General features: G+C 48.3%; 1 protein-coding gene across 10 annotated transcripts; it reads left to right on the top strand.

The window, feature by feature from the left end:
* The first annotated feature begins 16 nt into the window (after nt 1–16).
* ECM1 (extracellular matrix protein 1) lies at nt 17–5,933 on the top strand. Of its 10 annotated transcripts, XM_025287924.2 has the most exons (12): nt 56–704; nt 1,803–1,865; nt 1,946–2,047; nt 2,152–2,229; nt 2,319–2,396; nt 2,487–2,567; nt 3,114–3,128; nt 3,282–3,604; nt 3,872–4,246; nt 4,722–4,942; nt 5,110–5,197; nt 5,599–5,933. In XM_025287924.2, exons 1-12 carry the CDS (start codon nt 635–637, stop codon nt 5,827–5,829), a joined length of 1,725 nt encoding a protein of 574 aa, XP_025143709.1. In that variant the 5' UTR covers nt 56–634; the 3' UTR covers nt 5,830–5,933. The 10 variants fall into 10 exon arrangements, with proteins under 10 accessions (XP_025143715.1, XP_025143716.1, XP_025143708.1 ...); XM_025287921.2 differs by having other exon boundaries at nt 50–704; nt 3,114–3,604; XM_025287927.2 differs by lacking the exon at nt 2,319–2,396 and having other exon boundaries at nt 55–704.
* Nucleotides 5,934–19,660: the final 13,727 nt, after the last annotated feature.

Below are 19,660 nucleotides of genomic sequence, written 5' to 3'. Positions count from 1 at the left end.
CACATGCTGTATGGTACAGCCAAAAAATTAAAAAAATAAAAATAAAAACAGTAAACTTGAAGCTAGTGGTGTATGTCTTCATCTCTGATTCCTGACAGGGACATGAAAGGGAATTTGACTCTGTCTCCCTCTCTTTTGTCCTAGGGGCTTGGGGGTTTGAGAACGGGCATTCCAGAGCTCTCCCTGTTTTGGGAGCTCCAGTTTGGAGGGTGTTCCCGTCTCAACTCCTCAGTGCCCTGTTGCACACCTCAGTTCAGCAGGTTGTCAGATGCATTCTCCACAGAAGGCAGCACGCAAACGGAGAAGTTGGGGCACAGAATAAGGCCTCGGACCTCTCTTTCTCCAGGATTCTCAAAATCAGTTTCTTCTGGAGTTGGGTGCACCTCTGTTCTCAGTCCTCTCAGGAGACTTCAGGGTGAGTGCAAGAGGAGGAGTGGCTGGGACTGAGTCATGGCAGGAAGCTGAGGAGGGCGGGAGCTGTCTCTCGTAGCCTATAAAGAGGAGAAGGAACCGGCCCTGAAGTTCACAATAGCAGTAACAGCAACTGGACAGGCAGGCTCCCATCTGCCTGGCCCTTCAATCAGATCTGCCTGAGAGGACGCACTGGTGGCCGCCCACCTGTACCTGCCCCAGGATGGGGACCATGTCCGGAGCAGCCTTGGTCTTGGCCTGTTTAACTGTTGCTTCTGTGGCCTCTGATAGAGGTGAGTTGGGCTTGGAGCCAGCACTTGGACAGGGGGCCTGGGTCCAGCCATCCTGGATAGCTCATCACCAGCAGAAAGGTACCCTGCTTGGCTGGCCGTTCTGAGCAGGCCTGTGGTGGGCCTGGGCGCTGGAGCCTTTAACAGGAAGGGGAGCAGGCGTACAGAAGGGGAGGGGTTTGTCAAGATTGCTGCCAAGAAACAACTGGAGTCAAACGGACAGCAGAGAGGGCGGGTAAATTCACAGAGTGAGGGACCTGCTGTTTCTGTGGGACCTGTTACCCAGAAGAGAGGACCAAGAGCCCCCTGGCTGCTCAAAACCAGTGCACTGACCCAGGGAACCTTGAGTGACTCCTTACCTGATGAGGAGGGGAGGGGAGGGGGTGTTACCTGTCCACAGGGGACCAGGCACAGCCCCTCTAGCTCACACACACATTATCTGCTTGGATGCCCAACAGAACATTACTGTGGAAAACTTGAGAGAGCGTCATAGATCTAATCTATGGGAGGCTCAATCTTGTCCCTCCCAGTCCTGGCCTTTCGTAACTACAAATAGCTACAAGTGAGTCCTTTCTCCGTGGCTGTGGGGGTGATTTGCTTCAAGAGTCCTGAACCATGCAGTTAGTTCCCCAGGTCCTAAAGAGACCTAGTGAGGAGCTGAGGCTAGCGCAGGGGGGCACCTCAGCTCCTGTGCGGGCTCCTCACCGTAGGCCCGAAGGAGTCTCAAGGGCCCGGGGTAGGCCGGGGGCGGAGCAGACGGGTAGGCAAGGTTCCGGCCTGCTTAAGGCCTGAACTGTGGGAAGAGCCCAGAAGCTCTGAAGGGAAAGAAGGCAGGATTAAGGCCTCCTCCCCAGCCCTGTATGTCACAGTTCCTTTAGGCCAGGACTTGGGAGACCCAAGACTTTGAGCCTGATGAAAGTGAGGCTGTCAGATTATCACACCGAATCGGTCTTGACCAGGTGGATTTGGGGCAGGAGCAATAGATTTCTGGTGTCTTGGTCATCTTTTCTAAGCTCCTGACCTCCAGTGTCTCTCCTTCCCGTACTCAGGGCCAGGAAAGAGCCCCTCAAAGCCACCCCTGATTCACCCTTCCTCTTCCAGGTTTCAAGGCTCCGGGGCAGAGAGAGCTGGGGCCACAGCCCCTGACCCACCCCCTTCAAGAAGGTAAGCGTTTGGGGACGTGGCATGATACTGGGGCTCCAGGAGGAAATGCAGGCTCTGACCATCTGCCTTCTTGGCTCCAGTGGGCTATGCTGCACCCCCTTCCCCACCTCTGAGCAGAGCCCTCCCCCAGGGTCACCCTCGCACCTCCCAGCATAGCCTGCACTTTGAGGGACAGAGTGAAGGTAAGTCTCAGTTGCACCTCTAGATTTCTAGTCTGGCCTACACCCTGATCTTCAGAAGGGGAGGGGAGGAAGGGGTGGCTACTCACACACACCCCTTTCTGCAGTGCAGGCCTCTCCCTCACAGGACGCCATCCCCCTCCAAGAGGAGCTGCCCGCTCCCCAGCTCCCTGTGGAAAAGAAAGGTGAGTGCTTCCCCATTCCCCCCCTCCCCCCCCACATCTTGCTGACATCAGCCTGATCCTTGCTCCTTTGTGTCCTCGGTGACTTTCAGGGGGTCCCCCTCTCCCTCAAGAAGCCATCCCCCTCCAAGAGAAGCTGCCCGCTCCCCAGCTCCCTGTGGAAAAGAAAGGTGAGTGCTTCTCCGTTCCCCCCCCCCCCCCACCACATCTTGCTGACATCAGCCTGATCCTTGCTCCTTTGTGTCCTCGGTGACTTTCAGGGGGTCCCCCTCTCCCTCAAGAAGCCATCCCCCTCCAAGAGGAGCTGCCCCCTCCCCAGGTTCCCATTGAACAGAAGGAAGGTAAGCGAGTCCCTCCCTTCTGCCCTCCTGCCTCCCGTGACTGACAGCATGGGCTCTGGGGTCTCTGCAGAGACTAGCTGTGTAATAACCTTGGGTGAGTTACCTCTCCAAGCCTTAGTTATTACTTCATTTGTGAAGTTGAGGAAACAATACCTATTTTATAAAATTATAAGGTTAAATGACACAAAAGTAGTATTTATTTTCGCTTGCTTCTCCACTGAGTTCCTTTTTATGAATGAGAACTGGCCAGGCCTCTGTCTTCTAGAGGTGCCCATCCGAACATGATTTCTGATTACCTGTCTCCTTCTACCCTAGTAGACCCACCTTTCCAATATCAAGGGGAGTTGACCTTCCAATCTAAGCAGAGAGAGAGTGACTGACAGCTTTTGTCTGTCCCTCCCCCTCTTTAGGGCTCAGACCCTGGTGGGGGTGGAGTGAGGAGCAGGGATTCTGAGCCCAGGGAAGCAACACAGTGGGCAGGCGTGATTTGGGGTTGGGAGCTGTAAGGGTGACACCTTGCATGACTCAAGTTTCTTTTCCTTTTAGTCAGTCATTCTGAAGGTAAGAGCCACAAATTCATTTCTTCTCTTTTTCTTCTGTATCCTCCCAACCCTTTCTCCTCAACTGCAAGTTCTCTCAATCCTCCCAATTTAATCCAGCCTTTCACTGTCCCTCTACATATTCCCCCTTCCCACTCTGTTTTCCCCATTCTAGAAAAGCCAGCTCCCTCCATGGACCACAGCCCCCCAGAACCCGAGTCCTGGAATCCAGCCCAGCACTGCCAACAGGGCCGACCCCGACGTGGCTGGGGCCACCGACTGGATGGCTTCCCCCCTGGGCGGCCTTCCCTGGACAATCTGGACCAGATCTGCCTTCCTAGTCGTCAGCATGTGGTATACGGCCCTTGGAACCTGCCACAGACTGGCTTTTCCCACCTCAGCCGTCAGGGTGAGACCCTCAATTTGCTGGAGACTGGATATTCCCGCTGCTGCCGCTGTCGCAACCGCGCAAACCGCTTGGACTGTGCAGAACTCGTGGTAAGGGTTGGGCTCTTGATCCTGGGGGTGTCCTTTAACCCCCGGACTGAATGTGTGTGTTTCAAGGACTAGAGGCCTAGGCCTGGGTGTGCAGGAACCTCAGGTCCCTCTCATTGGCCCTCCCTTGGGCCTCCTCGTGTGCAGAAACGTGGAGGACAGCCTCCACTTCTTTCTTATCTGCCTGCCCAGGGGCCTTTTCTGGAGCCTGGGAGGAAGACAGGAATGTGGACAGTGGGCTGCTGGACTGACCCACTCCTCTTACTCTAGTGGGAAGACGCAGTGACCCGGTTCTGTGAGGCCGAGTTTTCGGTCAAGACCCAACCCCATGGGTGCTGCAAAAAGCAGGGGGAGGCTCGATTATCCTGCTTCCAGGAGGAAGCTCCCCGGCCACACTACCAGCTCCGGGCCTGCCCCAGCCACCAGCCTGGTATTTCCTTGGGCCCCGAGCTGCCCTTTCCCCCTGGGCTACCCACAGTGGACAATATCAAGAACATCTGCCACCTAAAACGCTTCCGCTCGGTGCCACGCAACCTCCCAGCCACGGACTCCATCCAAAGGCAGCTGCAGGCCCTGACCCGGCTGGAGGCGGAGTTCCAGCGCTGCTGCCGGCAGGGGAACAACCACACCTGTACCTGGAAGGCCGTAAGTGGGCGTCTCGGCATCCCAAGAGCCTGTCTGCCTGCCCACCCGTCTCACACCCCCGAGCCTGCCGGCCTATTCATCCACGTACCTAGCTACCCGCTGTGAGCACGTCTGCCCATCTGCCTGCTTGTGAATGTCCGTCCATCCACTGTGTTCCTCGTCCAAGTCCTCCATCGTGCGCCTCCATCCTGGCCCAGTGCCCCCCATGTGCACCTGTCTGCCGTCCACCCGTCTGGCTTCACCCGATCCTCTCCGTCTGCTGCTCAAGCACATCTCCCGTGGCCACCTCCGAACCTCGGCTGTGCTTCTACCCCTTCCACCTTCCCAGCCCCACACATCCACAGCTGCCTCTTTGCCCTTCCCTTTCAGCACCGGGGGCAGGGAGTGCGCGTCTCATTGGGTGAGGCAGTGAGAGAAGTAGAGGGACAGGAGGGCCAGTATCCAGTCGTCTGACTTGCCTTTCTCTGGTCCACAGTGGGAGGATACCCTCGATGGGTACTGTGACTGGGAGCAGGCTATAAAGACCCACCACCACTCGTGTTGCAACTACCCCCCTAGCCCCCTCCGCGATGAGTGCTTCGCCCGTCGGGCTCCTTATCCCAACTATGACCGGGATATCTTGACCCTTGACCTCAGCCGAATCACCCCCAACCTCATGAATCACCTCTGTGGAAACCGAAGAGTTCTCAGCAAGCAGTGAGTCTTACCTAGTTCTTCCCCAGTGCTCTTCCCTTCTCCCAAAACTCCCTCTGGGGCACTCTCTGGGACACTATTGGGAAGAGCAAAATCATGGTCTGCAAACACCATTTTGGTGCCTGGGGTCACTCAGAGACCCTGACCCCTGCCCGTTTCCACCAACATAGCAAGCAGATTCCTGGGCTGATTCAGAAAGTGACTGCCCGTTGCTGTGACCTGCCATTCCCAGAGCAGGCCTGCTGTGCTGAGGAGGAGGTGAGTGTGAGGGCAGGGCTCTCCCAGGGATGCAGAGGAGGGAGAGGCCTGGCACAGCAGGCCATCGCTTCTCTGAGTACCTCAAACCAGCCCTCAGAAACGATGAGGACCAGTGGGGAAGTCTTCTTTCTTGGTTCCAGAAGTCTTCATCCCTGACCTGACCTGCTCCCCAGCTCTAAGCACCTATGATGCCTCCTCTGGGCCTCTGGCATTTCCAGATGGTCACATCTGTCTGTCTGGCTGTGGAAGGCAGCTATGTACTCCCTCTAGGCCCCAGGGGTGGGAGGATCCAGGGAGAAAGCAGTAGAAGTGGAGGGAAGGGGAACTTGGACATCCAAGTAACCAGTCCTGACCTCTGACAGCCCTCCTCCCCTATCACCTCTTCTTTATTCTGTCATCAGAAATCAGCCTTTATTGATGAGCTGTGTGGTTCCCGACGTAACTTCTGGCGAGACTCTGCCCTCTGCTGTAAACTGAGTCCTGGGGATGAACAGATCAACTGCTTCAACACAAAGTATCTGAGGAATGTGGCTCTAGTGACTGGGGACACTAGGGATGCCAAGGGCCCCAGGGAGCAGGGCCCAACTCAGGGAACAAATAGCAGCCCCACCTCTGAGCCCAAGGAAGAGTGAGTCACCCCAGAGCCTTGGAGGATCAGATTGGGGGAACCCCACCCCACCCCACCCCACCCATATGGAATACGCATTACAGTAAACACCTCTTGTATTTGGCCTCATTATGTCTGTTGTCTCACACAAACACACCCTTGCAAGCCTGCCCAGATTTTCCTCGGTGACTGGCCCCTGAGGCCCACTGCCCCACCCCCACTAGCTCAGCAGAAATCTTTCCACTGGCTAAGTTGGGACCACAGCTAAATGGCGTAACATCAGTATTTATCATCTTGAATCTATTATTATTTTTCTTTATTTTGGCTGTGCTGGGTCTTTGCTGTGTGAGTTTTTCTCTAGTTGTGGTGCGTGCACTTCTCACTGCGGTGATTTCTTTTGTTGCGAAGCACTGGTTCTCAGGTGTGCACGTGGCTCACTAGCTGCAGTCCGCGGGCACTCTAGCGCAGGCGCAGTGGTTGCGGTGCGCAGATTTAGCCGCTCCGAGGCATGTGGGGTCTTCCTGGACCAGAGACCAAACCCATGTCACCTGCATTGGCAAGCAGACTCCTCACCACTGAGCCACCAGGGAAACCTTCTTGAATTTATTTACACATTTAAAAGGAATATCACTTGTTAGTTGACTATCAGGATTCAGAAGTGAAAAAGTTATGATTCATGTCTTTGGTAGCCCCCAGAATGCCACAGCCCTGCCTGACATTTTTTAATCTTGACTTTTAATCCATGGAGTCCATGTGTTTATTCCTTCAGTATACATTTATTGAATTCTTATGGATGTGTACTGTGCTAGGCTGTGGGATACCCATTTTTACACAATTCCCTTTCTTCAGGATGCTCACATTCCGGGAAGGGACCTAGCAGGTGTGATTACTGTTGTAATACAGGGCTGCAAAGTCCAGTGTGCTCGGAGCACTTGATAACCAGGCCAGAGCTAGGAGTAGGGCTGGGGGCAGTAGGAGTGCACCAGGGAAGGCCTCTGCACTGGTGAGGCAGAGCTTCTCCAGGAGCATGGAGGGTGCAGGGGGCGGGTACAGCCCAGGAGAAGAGGTAGCTTATACAGAAGGCTGAAATGGCCCAACTCTGGTGGTGGTTCCTCCCACATGTGACTGGAAAGATCAGCAGGAGCTCATCACAAATTAAGATAGGAGGTAGATGCCCATCACAATCGGAGTTCATTCCCTGTGGACAGAAATTCCAAAATATCAATAGCAGGGAAGTCGAGAGAGGAGGCTGGGCCCTGCCAAGATAAGAGATTAGAGACCACATATTTCTCATTCTCGACCATCCCAACTAGAAAACTCTTTGGAGGTTAAAAGGGAAATGATGCTAAGCTACCCATAGACCTCTTTGCTGAAATCCATCTTGGTTGAGATACCTGCACACACAGGAGGATCCTGAGATATACCAAAAATGGAATCAGAACCAGGCAAATTAAAATGATCGGCCAAAGGAAAACCCAGAAGAAATGCCCCATATAAGTGATTCAAATTACCAAGACAATGCGACTTTCTGAGTCCACCCATATGACTATTAAGTGTACTGTACTCTTTTTCCTCCTAATAAACTCTTGTTTCACTGTTTTCCGTCTCCATGGGAACTCTCTTCTACAAAGCTGAAGGGCCAGAACCTTGTCACTGACCAGTGGTCTAACAGCTAGGATTCTGCGCTCTCTCAGCCAAGACCCAACCTCAATCTCTAAGCCGGAACCGAAACCCTGCTTCGAGCTGCTGCAGGCCGAGGCCACCCGAGTTAAGGATGACTCATCCACAAGCCTTAAAGTGGATCTTGGCCCTTCTGCCCACAAGGATACTGGCGGCTGCAAGCAGAATACGCGTTCAGATTTGCCTCTTACAGACAGGCAGGGAGGAACCTGGGCGGCCAGTTCAGACAGTGTCGCGCCAGTGCCTGAAGGGAGGTTGCCTTAGGCCCTAGACCGAAACTGAAAGAACTACAATGAAGGCTCGGTCCCATGCGGACGAGGCAACTGTGATTCTGTTGCCTGTTAAACTTTCCAGAAAGAAGGACCTCCTCTGTCCAGGTTACTGAGAAAGAGGGCGGAACAAAGACCGCTGTCTTTCCCCAGTGGGGACTGAGCCCCAGCCGCTCTAAAACTGACACCAGCCTTTTATTTATTTACATTTTGCGCGCATAGTTGTTTCTAATTCACCAGCGTCTTAACGGCTCCTTGGCCTGTCCGTCACCTCGGAGACCAATGAGCGAGCGAGGAATGAGCTGTGACCCGTCCCTGCGCCCGCAACCCTGCCAGTCCGAGCTTGCACAACCCCGGCAGGGTGCTCGTGCGAAGATCTAACAGGGCGTGATCCCTGCGCGGAATTCTGGCACTTTTCCGATCGGGGTTCTTTTCCCATACACCGTCTGCTCTTCCGCCCTCGAAGTACCGTTCCAGACCAGCTCGCGGGGTGGACCCCGGCCGGTGGAGGGACGGGCGGGCAGCTGCGCCAGCAGAGGCACCTCTCTCGGGCTCTGTCCCTTTGGGAGCTTCCCGGAGATGCTTTAGAACTGCATTTGCAAAGGGCAGCGCCAAGTCTGGAGAGGGAGTCAGAGAAGAGAAGGACCACGGTCCCAGCCCCCAGGAGTTTACAGTCTATCGGGGAGGAGAAGAAGAAAACCAGGAAAGCAGTAGTGAGCAGCTATGATGAAAGAGTGTCGGGTGCTAAGTAAATGTAAGCATCATGAGCTGAGAGTTAAAAGAAGTAATTATCTCGAGGAATGGGGTACTGTCAAATGGAAGAGATGGCTTTCCATAGAGCCCCGCCAAGCGTGGATAGGATTACTGTTAGTTACCAAAAGGTGAAAGTGTTAACATTTATGGCAACTCGTTGTATGGATAAACTTAAAATATAATATTAAATTCAATACAGTGCTGTGTGTCAATTATATCTCAATAAAACTGGAAGAAAATAATAAGTAAAATTAAATGTGCTAACTTCAGATAAAGGAGTCAGAGACCCTAACTACTTGACGGGGCTGGGGAAAGTTTCCTGGAGGAATGCAAGCTTAAGTAGGATTTTGCTGGAAGGGAAACGGAGGATGAACAAACCACTGGGTGTATGCAGAGTTCAGCTAAAGTAAACAGTATTTTGTGTTAAACAGAGTGCTAAATCTTCTAGCTATAAAGAATATTTTAAAAATTGTCCTCAAGGATTTTTAGCTCTGGAAACTTAAATGTGTATGATAGATATTCTCAGGACGGAGGTCTTCTGCAGGAGGCAGTAAAGCAGGAAGTTTGGTTGATGTACTTGAAGAGCCATTAGGTAGTGAAAAATAGTGTGGGGGAGTAGCTAGCCATGAGGTTGGAAATTTAGGCTTAGTCACACTTTCTGGAAGATCTTGAAGCACTATAGAAGTCACGCCAGGGACTTCCCAGTGGTCCAGTGGCTAAGACTCCGCATTCCCAATGGAGGGGCCCTGAGTTCCATCCCTGGTCAGAGAACTAGATCCTGCATGCCACAACTAAATATCCCAAACGCTGCAACTAAGGCCTGGTGCAGTCAACTAATAAATAAAACATTTTTAAGAAAAGGAGTTATGCAGCCAGATAAATAAATAAAACATTAAAAAAAAAAGAGTTATGCCAACTTGGGGGTAAGCACTTGTAAAGGGCTGTAAAAGAAAACTGATGGGAATGAGTTTATTTAAAAAAAAAAGATAAATTAGATGGACAGACAAGTAGTTAGGAGTAGATGAGGTGGAGAGAGGGTAAAGACTGGAACCATCTTCAGTTCAGTTCAGTTCAGTCACTCAGTTGTGTCCGACTCTTTTCGACCCCATGAATCGAAGCACGCCAGGCCTCCCTGTCCATCACCAACTCCCGGAGTTCACTCAGACTCACATCCATCGAGTCAGTGATGCCATCCAGCCATCTCATCCTCTGTCGTCCCCTTCTCCTTTTGCCCCCAATCCCTCCCAGCATCAGAGTCTTTTCCAATGAGTCAACTCTTCGCATGAGGTGGCCAAAGTACTGGAGTTTCAGCTTCAGCATCATTCCTTCCAAAGAAATCCCAGGGCTGATCTCCTTCAGAATGGACTGGTTGGATCTCCTTGCAGTCCAAGGGACTCTCAAGAGTCTTCTCCAACACCACAGTTCAAAAGCATCAATTCTTCGGCGCTCAGCTTTCTTCACAGTCCAACTCTCACATCCATACATGACCACTGGAAAAACCATAGCCTTGACTAGACGGACCTTTGTTGGCAAGGTAATGTCTCTGCTTTTGAATATGCTATCTAGGTTAGTCATAATTTTTCTTCCAAGGAGTAAGCGTCTTTTAATTTCATGGTTGCAATCAATATCTGCAGTGATTTTGGAGCCCAAAAAAATAAAGTCTGACACTGTTTCCACTGTTTCCCCATCTATTTCCCATGAAGTGATGGGATCAGACACCATGATCTTCGTTTTCTGAATGTTGAGTTTTAAGCCAACTTTTTCACTCTCCTCTTTCACCTTCATCAAGAGGCTTTTGAGTTCCTCTTCACTTTCTGCCATAAGGGTGGTGTCATCTGCATATCTGAGGTTATTGATATTTCTCCCGGCAATCTTGACTCCAGCTTGCGCTTCTTTCAGCCCAACATTTCTCATGATGTACTCTGCATATAAGTTATATAAGCAGGGTAACAATATACAGCCTTGACATGCTCCTTTCCCTATTTGGAACCAGTCTGTTGTTCCATGTCCAGTTCTAACTGTTGCTTCCTGACCTGCATATAGGTTTCTCAAGAGGCAGGTCAGGTAGTCTGGTATTCCCATCTCTTGAAGAATTTTCCACAGTTTATTGTGATCCACAGAATGTGATCCACACTATGCCATATGACTATGGCATAGTCAATAAAGCAGAAATTGATGTTTTTCTGGAACTCTCTTGCTTTTTCCATGATCCAGCGGATGTTGGCAATATGGTCTCTGGTTCCTCTGCCTTTTCTAAAACCAGCTTGAACATCTGGAAGTTCACGGTTCACGTATTGCTGAAGCCTGGCTTGGAGAATTTTGAGCATCACTTTACTAGCGTGTGAGATGCGTACAATTGTGTGGTAGTTTGAGCATTCTTTGGCATTGCCTTTCTTTGGGATTGGAATGAAAACTGACCTTTTCCAGTCCTGTGGCCACGGCTGAGTTTTCCAGATTTGCTGGCATATTGAGTACAGCACTTTCACAGCATCATCTTTCAGGATTTGAAATAGCTCAACTGGAATTCCATCACCTCCACTAGCTTTGTTCGTAGTGATGCTTTCTAAGGCCCACTTGACTTCACATTCCAGGATATCTGGCTCTAGGTCAGTGATCACACCATCGTGATTATCTGGGTCGTGAAGATCTTTTTTGTACAGTTCTGTGTATTCTTGCCACCTCTTCTTAATATCTTCTGCTTCTGTTAGGTCCATACCATTTCTGTCCTTTATCGAGCCCATCTTTGCATGAAATGAACCATCTTCAATATCAATAAAACTTAGAAATTCTAAGATCCAGAATTTTGTCAATGGTATAGAGGAAGAAAAGGGAGGGGACATCTTTTAAAGACATTTATGAGATAAGATTGACAGAAACTGCTGCAGGAGCTGTCTAGGATGAATTCCAAGTTTAAGGTTTGGGTAACTGTAAGGCTATGGTTTTTCCAGTGGTCATGTATGGATGTGAGAGCTGGACTGTGAAGAAGGCTGAGCGCCGAAGAATTCATGCTTTTGAACTGTGGTATTGGAGAAGACTCTTGAGAGTCCCTTGGACTGCAAGGAGATCCAACTAGTCCATTCTGAAGGAGATCAGCCCTGGGATTTCTTTGGAAGGAATGATGCTAAAGCTGAAACTCCAGTACTTTGGCCACCTCATGCGAAGAGTTGACTCATTGGAAAAGACTCTGATGCTGGGAGGGATTGGGGGCAAAAGGAGAAGGGGATTACAGAGGATGAGATGGCTGGATGGCATCACTGACTCGATGGATGTGAGTCTGAGTGAACTCCGGGAGTTGGTGATGGACAGGGAGGCCTGGCGTGCTTCGATTCATGGGGTCAAAAAGAGTCGGACACAACTGAGCGACTGATCTGATCTGATCTGATTTGAAGGTAGTTTCTGCAGGAAGGGGAGCAGGTTTTACTGGAGGATTATAATGAGTTCAGTTTTGAAATCCTCAGTAGTCCAGTGTCCCTAGTGAAAATCACCTTCATGTAGAGGATATCCAAAACCAGATTCTAAGGAATTGAGTATGAATGGAGGTGGAAAAGAGGAGGCAATATGTGTAACTTGCTCTTTCACTGTCCTTCTAGCTACTTGCAAGTCCCTTAGCCCAAATTCAGCTTGTTCATAAGTGAACTCCTCTGGGTATATCGGAGATGTGAAAAAGAAAATGTAGCGATAATCTGAGGGAGTGGGCATTTGGGTGTTCACCCTTGTGACTCAGCTGGTAAAGAATCTGCCTGCAATGAGGGAGACCTGGATTGGATCCCTGGGTTGGGAAGATCCCCTAGAGAAGGAAAAGGCTACCCACTCCAGTACTCTGGCCTAGAGAATTCTATGGACCCTATGGTCCATGGTGTCGCAAAGAGTCAGACATGACTGAGAAACTTTCACTTTCTTTCTTATGCAATTTGTCAACCTTTTTCTGCATTTTTCACCTGAGGTCATCATCTCTACCCTCCAACCAGCTACTCCTGTGGGCCCCAATTCAGTAAACAAAACCACCATCTACTCAGTTGTTTAGGCAACAGACCTGGGGACTGTCATTCTTTAATTAGTCCCTCTCCTTCTCCCTTGTATTCCAGTCAGTCACCAATCTCCTAAATATCTCTTAAATCCATCAACAGTGGAGTTGCACCTTGTACCAAGGTTAGGTTCTAAAGTCCGTGCATAAGGCAAAAATTACATGGTCAGCATAACCTTTGGATGGAGAAGGCAATGGCACCCCACTCTAGTACTCTTGCCTGGAAAATCCCATGGACGGAGGAGCCTGGTGGGCTACAGTCCATGGGGTTGCGAAGAGTCGGACATGACTGAGCTACTTTCCTTTCACTTTTCACCTTCATGCACTGGAGAAGGAAATGGCAACCCACTCCAGTGTTCTTGCCTGGAGAATCCCAGGGACGGGGGAGCCTGGTGGGCTGCCACCTATGAGGTCGCACAGAGTCGGACATGACTGAAGCGACTTAGCAGCAGCATAACCTTTGGAAATTCCTTAAATCACTCATTAAATGGAACACCCATGGGACTTGCCCAGTGGTCCAGGGGTTAAGACTCCGAGCTTTCACTGCAAAAAGCACAGGTTCAATCCCTGGTCCAGGAACTAAGATTCCGCAGTGTGGCCAAAAGTTTAAAAAATTTAAAAAAAATTTTTAAATACAGCAGCCATGGTTTTGTGTGCACAACTCTGTACACAAAATATGTGCAAGCATGTATGTATAAGCATGTGTATAGTAAGGTATAGTATATAATAGGGTATGCAGTATAACAAAATATTTTAAACTACATACAAAAATGAGATCGTGCTGTCTCCAGCTACAGGACACCTGGATGCTCAGAGGGTGAGGCCCGACACCGCCAGGACCTTGGAGAAGGGCAGGGTGGATAGCAGGGAGAAAGGCTCTGCTCTCATCTTTCTATAAAGCTGTTAATCTAAAAATATGAGATTGTTGTTCAGTAGCTCAGTCGTGTCCAACTCTTTGCAAACCCATGGACTGCAGCTCTGCAGCCAGGCTTCCCTGTCCTTCACTGTCTCCCGGAGTTTGCTCAGACTCGTGTCCATTGAGTTGATGATGCCATCCAACCATCTCATCCTCTGCTGCCTGCTTCTCCTCATGCGATGAGAAGCCTGAGCATGGCAACTAGAGAGTAGCCCCTGCCCAACACAGCTAGAGAAAAGCCTGCACAGCTATGAAGTACCCAGCACAGGCAAAAATAAATACATAAAATTTTAAAAAATAGTGTCTTTGATGAAAAGTTTTTAAATCTAATGTAATTGTTACTGTGTTTAGTGCTTTTTCCATCTGCTTTAAAAAAATCTCCTACCCTCAGGTCACAAAGATCCTTGCCTATTCTATCTTCTGAAAAGATACTATTGTTTTGCCTATCTCATTTAAGACTAGTACTCACCAGGAGATGATGTTTGTTTATATTGGGATTATGATTCTTATTTTGTCCCATTTGGGGATCCAGTTATCCCAGCACCATTTGTGAAAAGATTGCTGTTTCCCACTGCTCTGCAGAGACACCCTTGTCATAATCCAAGTGTCCATATTTGCAGGATTCATTTTGGGGCCCTCCATTCTATTGTTTGTTCATCTTTGTGCAATACTACACAGGCTGTAGCTTTATAACAAACTTGGATATCTATAGGGCAAGTCCCTCCCACTGTGTTCTTTTTCAAGAGTGTCTTGACTATTTGCTTCATGATCAGACACAAGTTTGTACAGATTCTTTTAAGTATTGAAAATACAAGAGCCATGTTGTTGCAGTCATTTTCTGAACGCTTATTACAGTGACTTTCCCGTTTTGTAGTTGGCCATGCTGTCCAGGTCACTCATGAGCATCAAGCACTTGTGTGTGGCTGGCTGGAAGTGCAATGTGCTGTAAGTGTGAAAAAACACCAGATCTCAAAGACTTAGCATGAAAAAAAGAATACAAGATCTCTCACTAATGATTTTTGTTCTGATTACATGTTGACATGATCTTTCAGGTGTACTGGGTTAATGAATATATTACCAAAATTAATTTCACCTATCTCATTTTACTTCTTAAAGTGACTACTAAAAACTGTGAAATTGTATACGTGGCTTGTCTTTGCAGCTCACACTGTATTTCTATTGGACAACATGGGGGGAACTGACCAGTGACCCCCAAAGATATCCAGGTCCTTCTCTGGAACCTGTGACTGTCAACCTCACATGGCAAAAGGGACTTTGCAGATGTGACTAAGGATATGGACAATTATCTTGGATTATATGCAATTACAAAGGTCTTCAAAGGAGGCAGAGGGAGATATGACAACAAAAGAGAAGGAATTCAGCTATGGAAACAGAGATCAGAGTTATTCATGTGGGCAGCTCCCAGAATTGGAAGAAACAAAGATTCTTTCCTGGGCTCTCCAGAAGCCTTGCTCATACCTTGATTTTAGCTCTGTAAGACTCTAGCTTCCAGACTTCTGGCCTCTGGAACTGTAAGAGAATAGAGTTTCTGTTATTTCAAGTTGCTAAATATGTGGTAATTTGTAACAGCAGCCATAAGAAACTAATACAGACAGCATGCTTCTAAAATTATTTTTAATTTTAATATTATACTCATCATATATTCAATAAAAAATTTTAAGTTTTCATAGCACACATCAGTTATTAGGAAAAACTAGTATTGATGCCTGCAGAATCCCATGGACAGAGGAGCCTGGCAGGCTACAGTCCATAGCATCGCAAAGAGTCAGACACGACTGAAGGGACTTAGCATGCACGCAAACTACAGTACCGAAGATGTCAAGGATAGAACATCATTCTGAGAGGGAGCTCCAAGACCAGTGTATAGTTATGTGTAAGAGACAATTCTACTGAAGAACAGTATATCCAGAAGAAAATATTCAGAACTCTTACACCTCAACAGTAAGAAAACAAACAATCAGAAAATGAACAAGAGATCTGAACAGACATTTCAGGTAGGAAGATACAAAAATTGTTAATAAACATATGAAAAGATGCTCAACATCACTAGTGATTGCTGCTGCTGCTGCTGTTAAGTCTCTTCAGTCATGGCCGACTCTGTGCGACCCCATAGACGGCAGCCTACCAGGCTCCCCTGTCCCTGGGATTCTCCAGGCAAGAACACTGGAGTGGGTTGCCATTTTCTTCTCCAATGCATAAAGGGAAAAGTCAAAGTGAAGTCGCTCAGTCATGTCCGACTCTTCGAGACCCCATGGACTGCAGCCCACCAGGCTCCTCCGTCCACGGGATTTTCCAGGCAAGAGTACTGGAGTGGGGTGCCATTGCCTTCTCCGGTCACTAGTGATTAGGGACATGCAAATCAAAACCACAAAAAGGTACGATTTTACAGCCACTTAAATGGCTGAAATCAAAAAGACAGAGGGACTTCAACAGGGGTAAAGTGGTAATGACTCTGAGCTTCCACTGCAGGGGGGTGGAAGATGGGGAACTGGTCAGGGAACTAAGATTCCACATGCTATGTGATGTGGCCAAAAAAAAAAATTCTAAAGATGTATCCTTGCCTATATCTTTTGATTGGTCTCAACCTTTTTAGGGCAATCTTGCCCATTTGCCATTGATTCTAACTCCCCTTCAGTGGAACTGGCTTGTGAACTGCAGGATTCTGTCTTAGATACTGGAGGGAAAGAAGGTGCCCGTAAGCCATAGAGTTTTGGGGATTTTCTGTGCACACGGGCTTCCTGGTGGCTCAGCGGTAAAGAATCCACCTGAAACATTGGAGTCACAGAAGACACAGTTTCGATCCCTGGGTGGGGAAGATCCCCTGGAGGTGGGCATGACAATGTACTCTAGTATTCTTGCCTGGAGAATTCCGTGGACAGAGGAGCCTGGCAGGCTACAGTCCATAGTCACAAAGAGTCGGACAAGATTGAAGTGACTTAGCATGCAGGCACATGCACACAATCACATCCATGATGAGTATCAGTAGTATTATTTCTTCGTTCTAATCCTTTTGCCTTTTGTTTCTTTTTTACTTCCCTGGATAGACATTAAAGAACATTGATGGTAAGTGGAGGTAGGGGGCATCCTAACCTCGTGTAGTTCCCCATTGTGGCCATAGCCTCCAAGCCGGCCCCAGCCACCCTTGCCTGCTGGTGTTCACACCCTTGTTTAGTCCTTCTCTCAAAAAGAGTATTTTTAATGATCACAGTGTCTAGTTAACATTTGTCAGCATACATGGTTACATTTTTTCCCCTGTTACATCCCCATGTCTTATTTTGTAACTGGAGCCTTATTTTGCATCCTTTTCTTTTCCTTTTAGTTTCCACAGCTCTCAGTTGTGGCATGTCTGATCTTTAGTTGCAGCATGTGAACTCCTAGTTGGGACACGTGGGATCTCGTTCCCTCACCAGGGACCCCACCCAGGCCCTCGGCATTGGGAGCACAGAGTCCCAGCCCTGGATCACCAGGTAAGCCTTCTCATATTGTTAAGTGGTGGTATGTCACTTCTGGGGCTAGGACATGAAAGGTAACAGTAGCATCTACCTCTCTATTACAGTTCCCTGGTGGTCTAGGGGGGTAGGATTCAGCGCTTTCACCGCCATAGCCTGCGTTCAATTCCCGGTCATGGAAGTCACTTTTAGGGCTCACCTGATGGTTTAGCAGGTAAAGAATCCTCCTACAATGAAGGAGACACAGAAGACCTGGGTTTGATTTCTGGGTCGGGAAGATCCCCTGGAGGAGGGCACAGCGACCCCCTCCAGTATTCTTGCCTGGAGATTCCCATGGACAGAGGAGCCTGGCGGGCTACAGTCCAAAGGTCACAAAAAGTTAGACACGACTGAGTGTCTAAGCACGCACCTCTCTATTACCTAGGGTACCTATTGTTCTTATTTATGCTGTTTTATATCCTTGGGTTATATCTGTGTGCTGGACATTGTTTTTGAGAAATTATTTATAGAAAGTTCTTGAGGCTCAAGATAATGTTATCTCTACTAAAGAGAACTTATTTTGCTGGCTCCTGAGGGCACTAGCAAATTTGGAACCAAGTAGCTCTGAAATCTTTGCCCAGCCCCCAAGGCTGCCAGTACTGCCGCTCCGCCCTTTCTAAACTGAAAACCCCAAAGCATAAACAGCCTTTAGGAAAGGTTTCACTTCACTTACCATCCTCTCATCATCTCAATTCAGTAATTCTTCAAATCTTGTTATTTCTCTGATGTTTTTAAGATGAATTTTTAAAAACCTTTTATTTTACATTGGAGTATATTTGAGTGACAGTGTTGTACTAGTTGACTTTTAAAGTTTTGAGCCAGGAGGATTAGTTTGAATTATCTAGGCTTCTATATCCAGAATTGGTGGTCCCTTTGATCCTCATTTGAGGGATCCGATAAGGAGCAGTATCTTCAGAGAAGGTAGGGTCCTCACTGCTAGAAGATGAGTCATAACTGGGCTTGGGCAATTATGGTAACCCCCTTCCTCTAGGCCTGAGGTGGCATTATGACTCACTTTTGAGGAAAAAAAATAAAGATATAAGAGGAAAACGCCTAAGAACTTGTGGATGAATTTTTGTGCCCTTTTGAAAGTGCACTGATTGGGAACCAGAGCCCTTTCTCTTCTTTGTGCTTTGGGATGATTCCATGGAAGGAAGTCACAATTGAGTCTGTGGCACTCCTCTTATGACCGAGGGAAAAGCCAAGAAAATTGCAGAAGTATCAACTCATGGTTTTTTGTATTGTTGAGCCACTTAAAAAATCCTGGAACCCTTTGCTTTCAACCTTTTTAAATATTCCTATGGTTTCACTGTTAGTCAGGTTTTCTGTTATGTGCAGTTCAATGTGTTCCTAACTGATATATTATCCTTTAAGATTCAGCTTTAGGGCCTTCCTTGGTGGTCCAGTGGGAGGATCCCCTAGAGAGGAAATAGCAACCCACTCCAGTATTTTTGACTGGAAAATCCCATGGACAGAAGAGGGACTGAGCACACACCGGTGGTCCAGTGGTTAAGAATCTGCCTTGCAATGCAGGGGACACAAGTTTGATTCCTGGTCACAGAACTAAAATCCCATATGCTGCTGAGCACGAGTGCTCTAAGTACTGAGCCCACCCCACAACTAGAGAGTCTGTTTGCCGTGATGAAAGATCTCATGTCCCTCAACTACGACCTGACACAGCCAAATAAATAAATATTAAAAAAAAAAAACAACCCTCAGCTTTAAATGTCACTTCCTCAGGAGGCCTTTCTGAAACCTCCAACACATTCAGTAATACTCTCTCCTTTCCCCTCAGTGCCCCTCATCATATTTCGAATTCTCTGTTGAATGACAGTCCCTCTCTGGGCTGAAAGCACTTGGGAACAGAGACCTTAATAGGTATCCTAGAATCCAGCCCAGTGCCAAGCATGGTGCCTCTTATAAATAATTAACTATCGAATAGACAAATACAGGCGTCAAGAGCATAAGTGGAAGAAGAAACTGGATAAAAACCCTGGAGGACGTGAATTTAAATTTGTGCATCTACCAACAGATGAAAACTCTTAAAGCTCAGAGAATCATTACAGAAGGGTTGGATGATCATCGTGAGAACTGGGTGTGAGTGTCTATGTGGTACAAGTGAGAGTTGCCAAGTAGTGGTAAAGACCCAGCTGGGATTAGGGACCGTAAACGTGCATTGACATAAGTCGGCAGGATTTTGAGATTTTCTGCAGCAGTGTTCAGCTGTCTGGGTGTGGGAAAGAAATTGGATAACTGGACTGATCCAAAGATGGGGCTCTCAGGACAGGCTGCTTTCTGCTCTGTTCTTTGGTAAAGTAAATAAGGGTAGATGTGAGTTTTTATTTCCACTCTCTCAGTAGAGAGAACTTGTAGAACTCAAAGGCTTGCCTTTTCACTCTGGGCTTGGAGACATCTCTTGACTGAAGCACGCACAGCAGAGGTCTGCCCCCCATCACCCACTCGCCATGGAAGGCTTGTGAAGGGGATCTGTGAATTTCCTAAAGCGTGTGTGTGGGTGTGTGTGTGCATGCTGTGGGCATGTGTGGGTGCTTGTGCACTTTTCTGGAGTGAGTGTCTATCACTTCCACCAGATTCTCAAAAGTGTCTGTGATCCAGAAAAGCAAGAACCACTGACTTGGGGTTATAGCTCCTAACCAAGGACCACCGTGTGGATCCACTCTGTCACTCAGGGCTTGACTGATGGC

The sequence above is a fragment of the Bubalus bubalis genome, chromosome 6 (assembly GCF_019923935.1).
Source record: "Bubalus bubalis isolate 160015118507 breed Murrah chromosome 6, NDDB_SH_1, whole genome shotgun sequence".
NCBI lineage: Eukaryota > Metazoa > Chordata > Mammalia > Artiodactyla > Bovidae > Bubalus > Bubalus bubalis.
The sequence above is the reverse complement of the archived record's forward strand: the minus strand, read 5'-3'. Positions and strand labels throughout refer to the sequence as shown.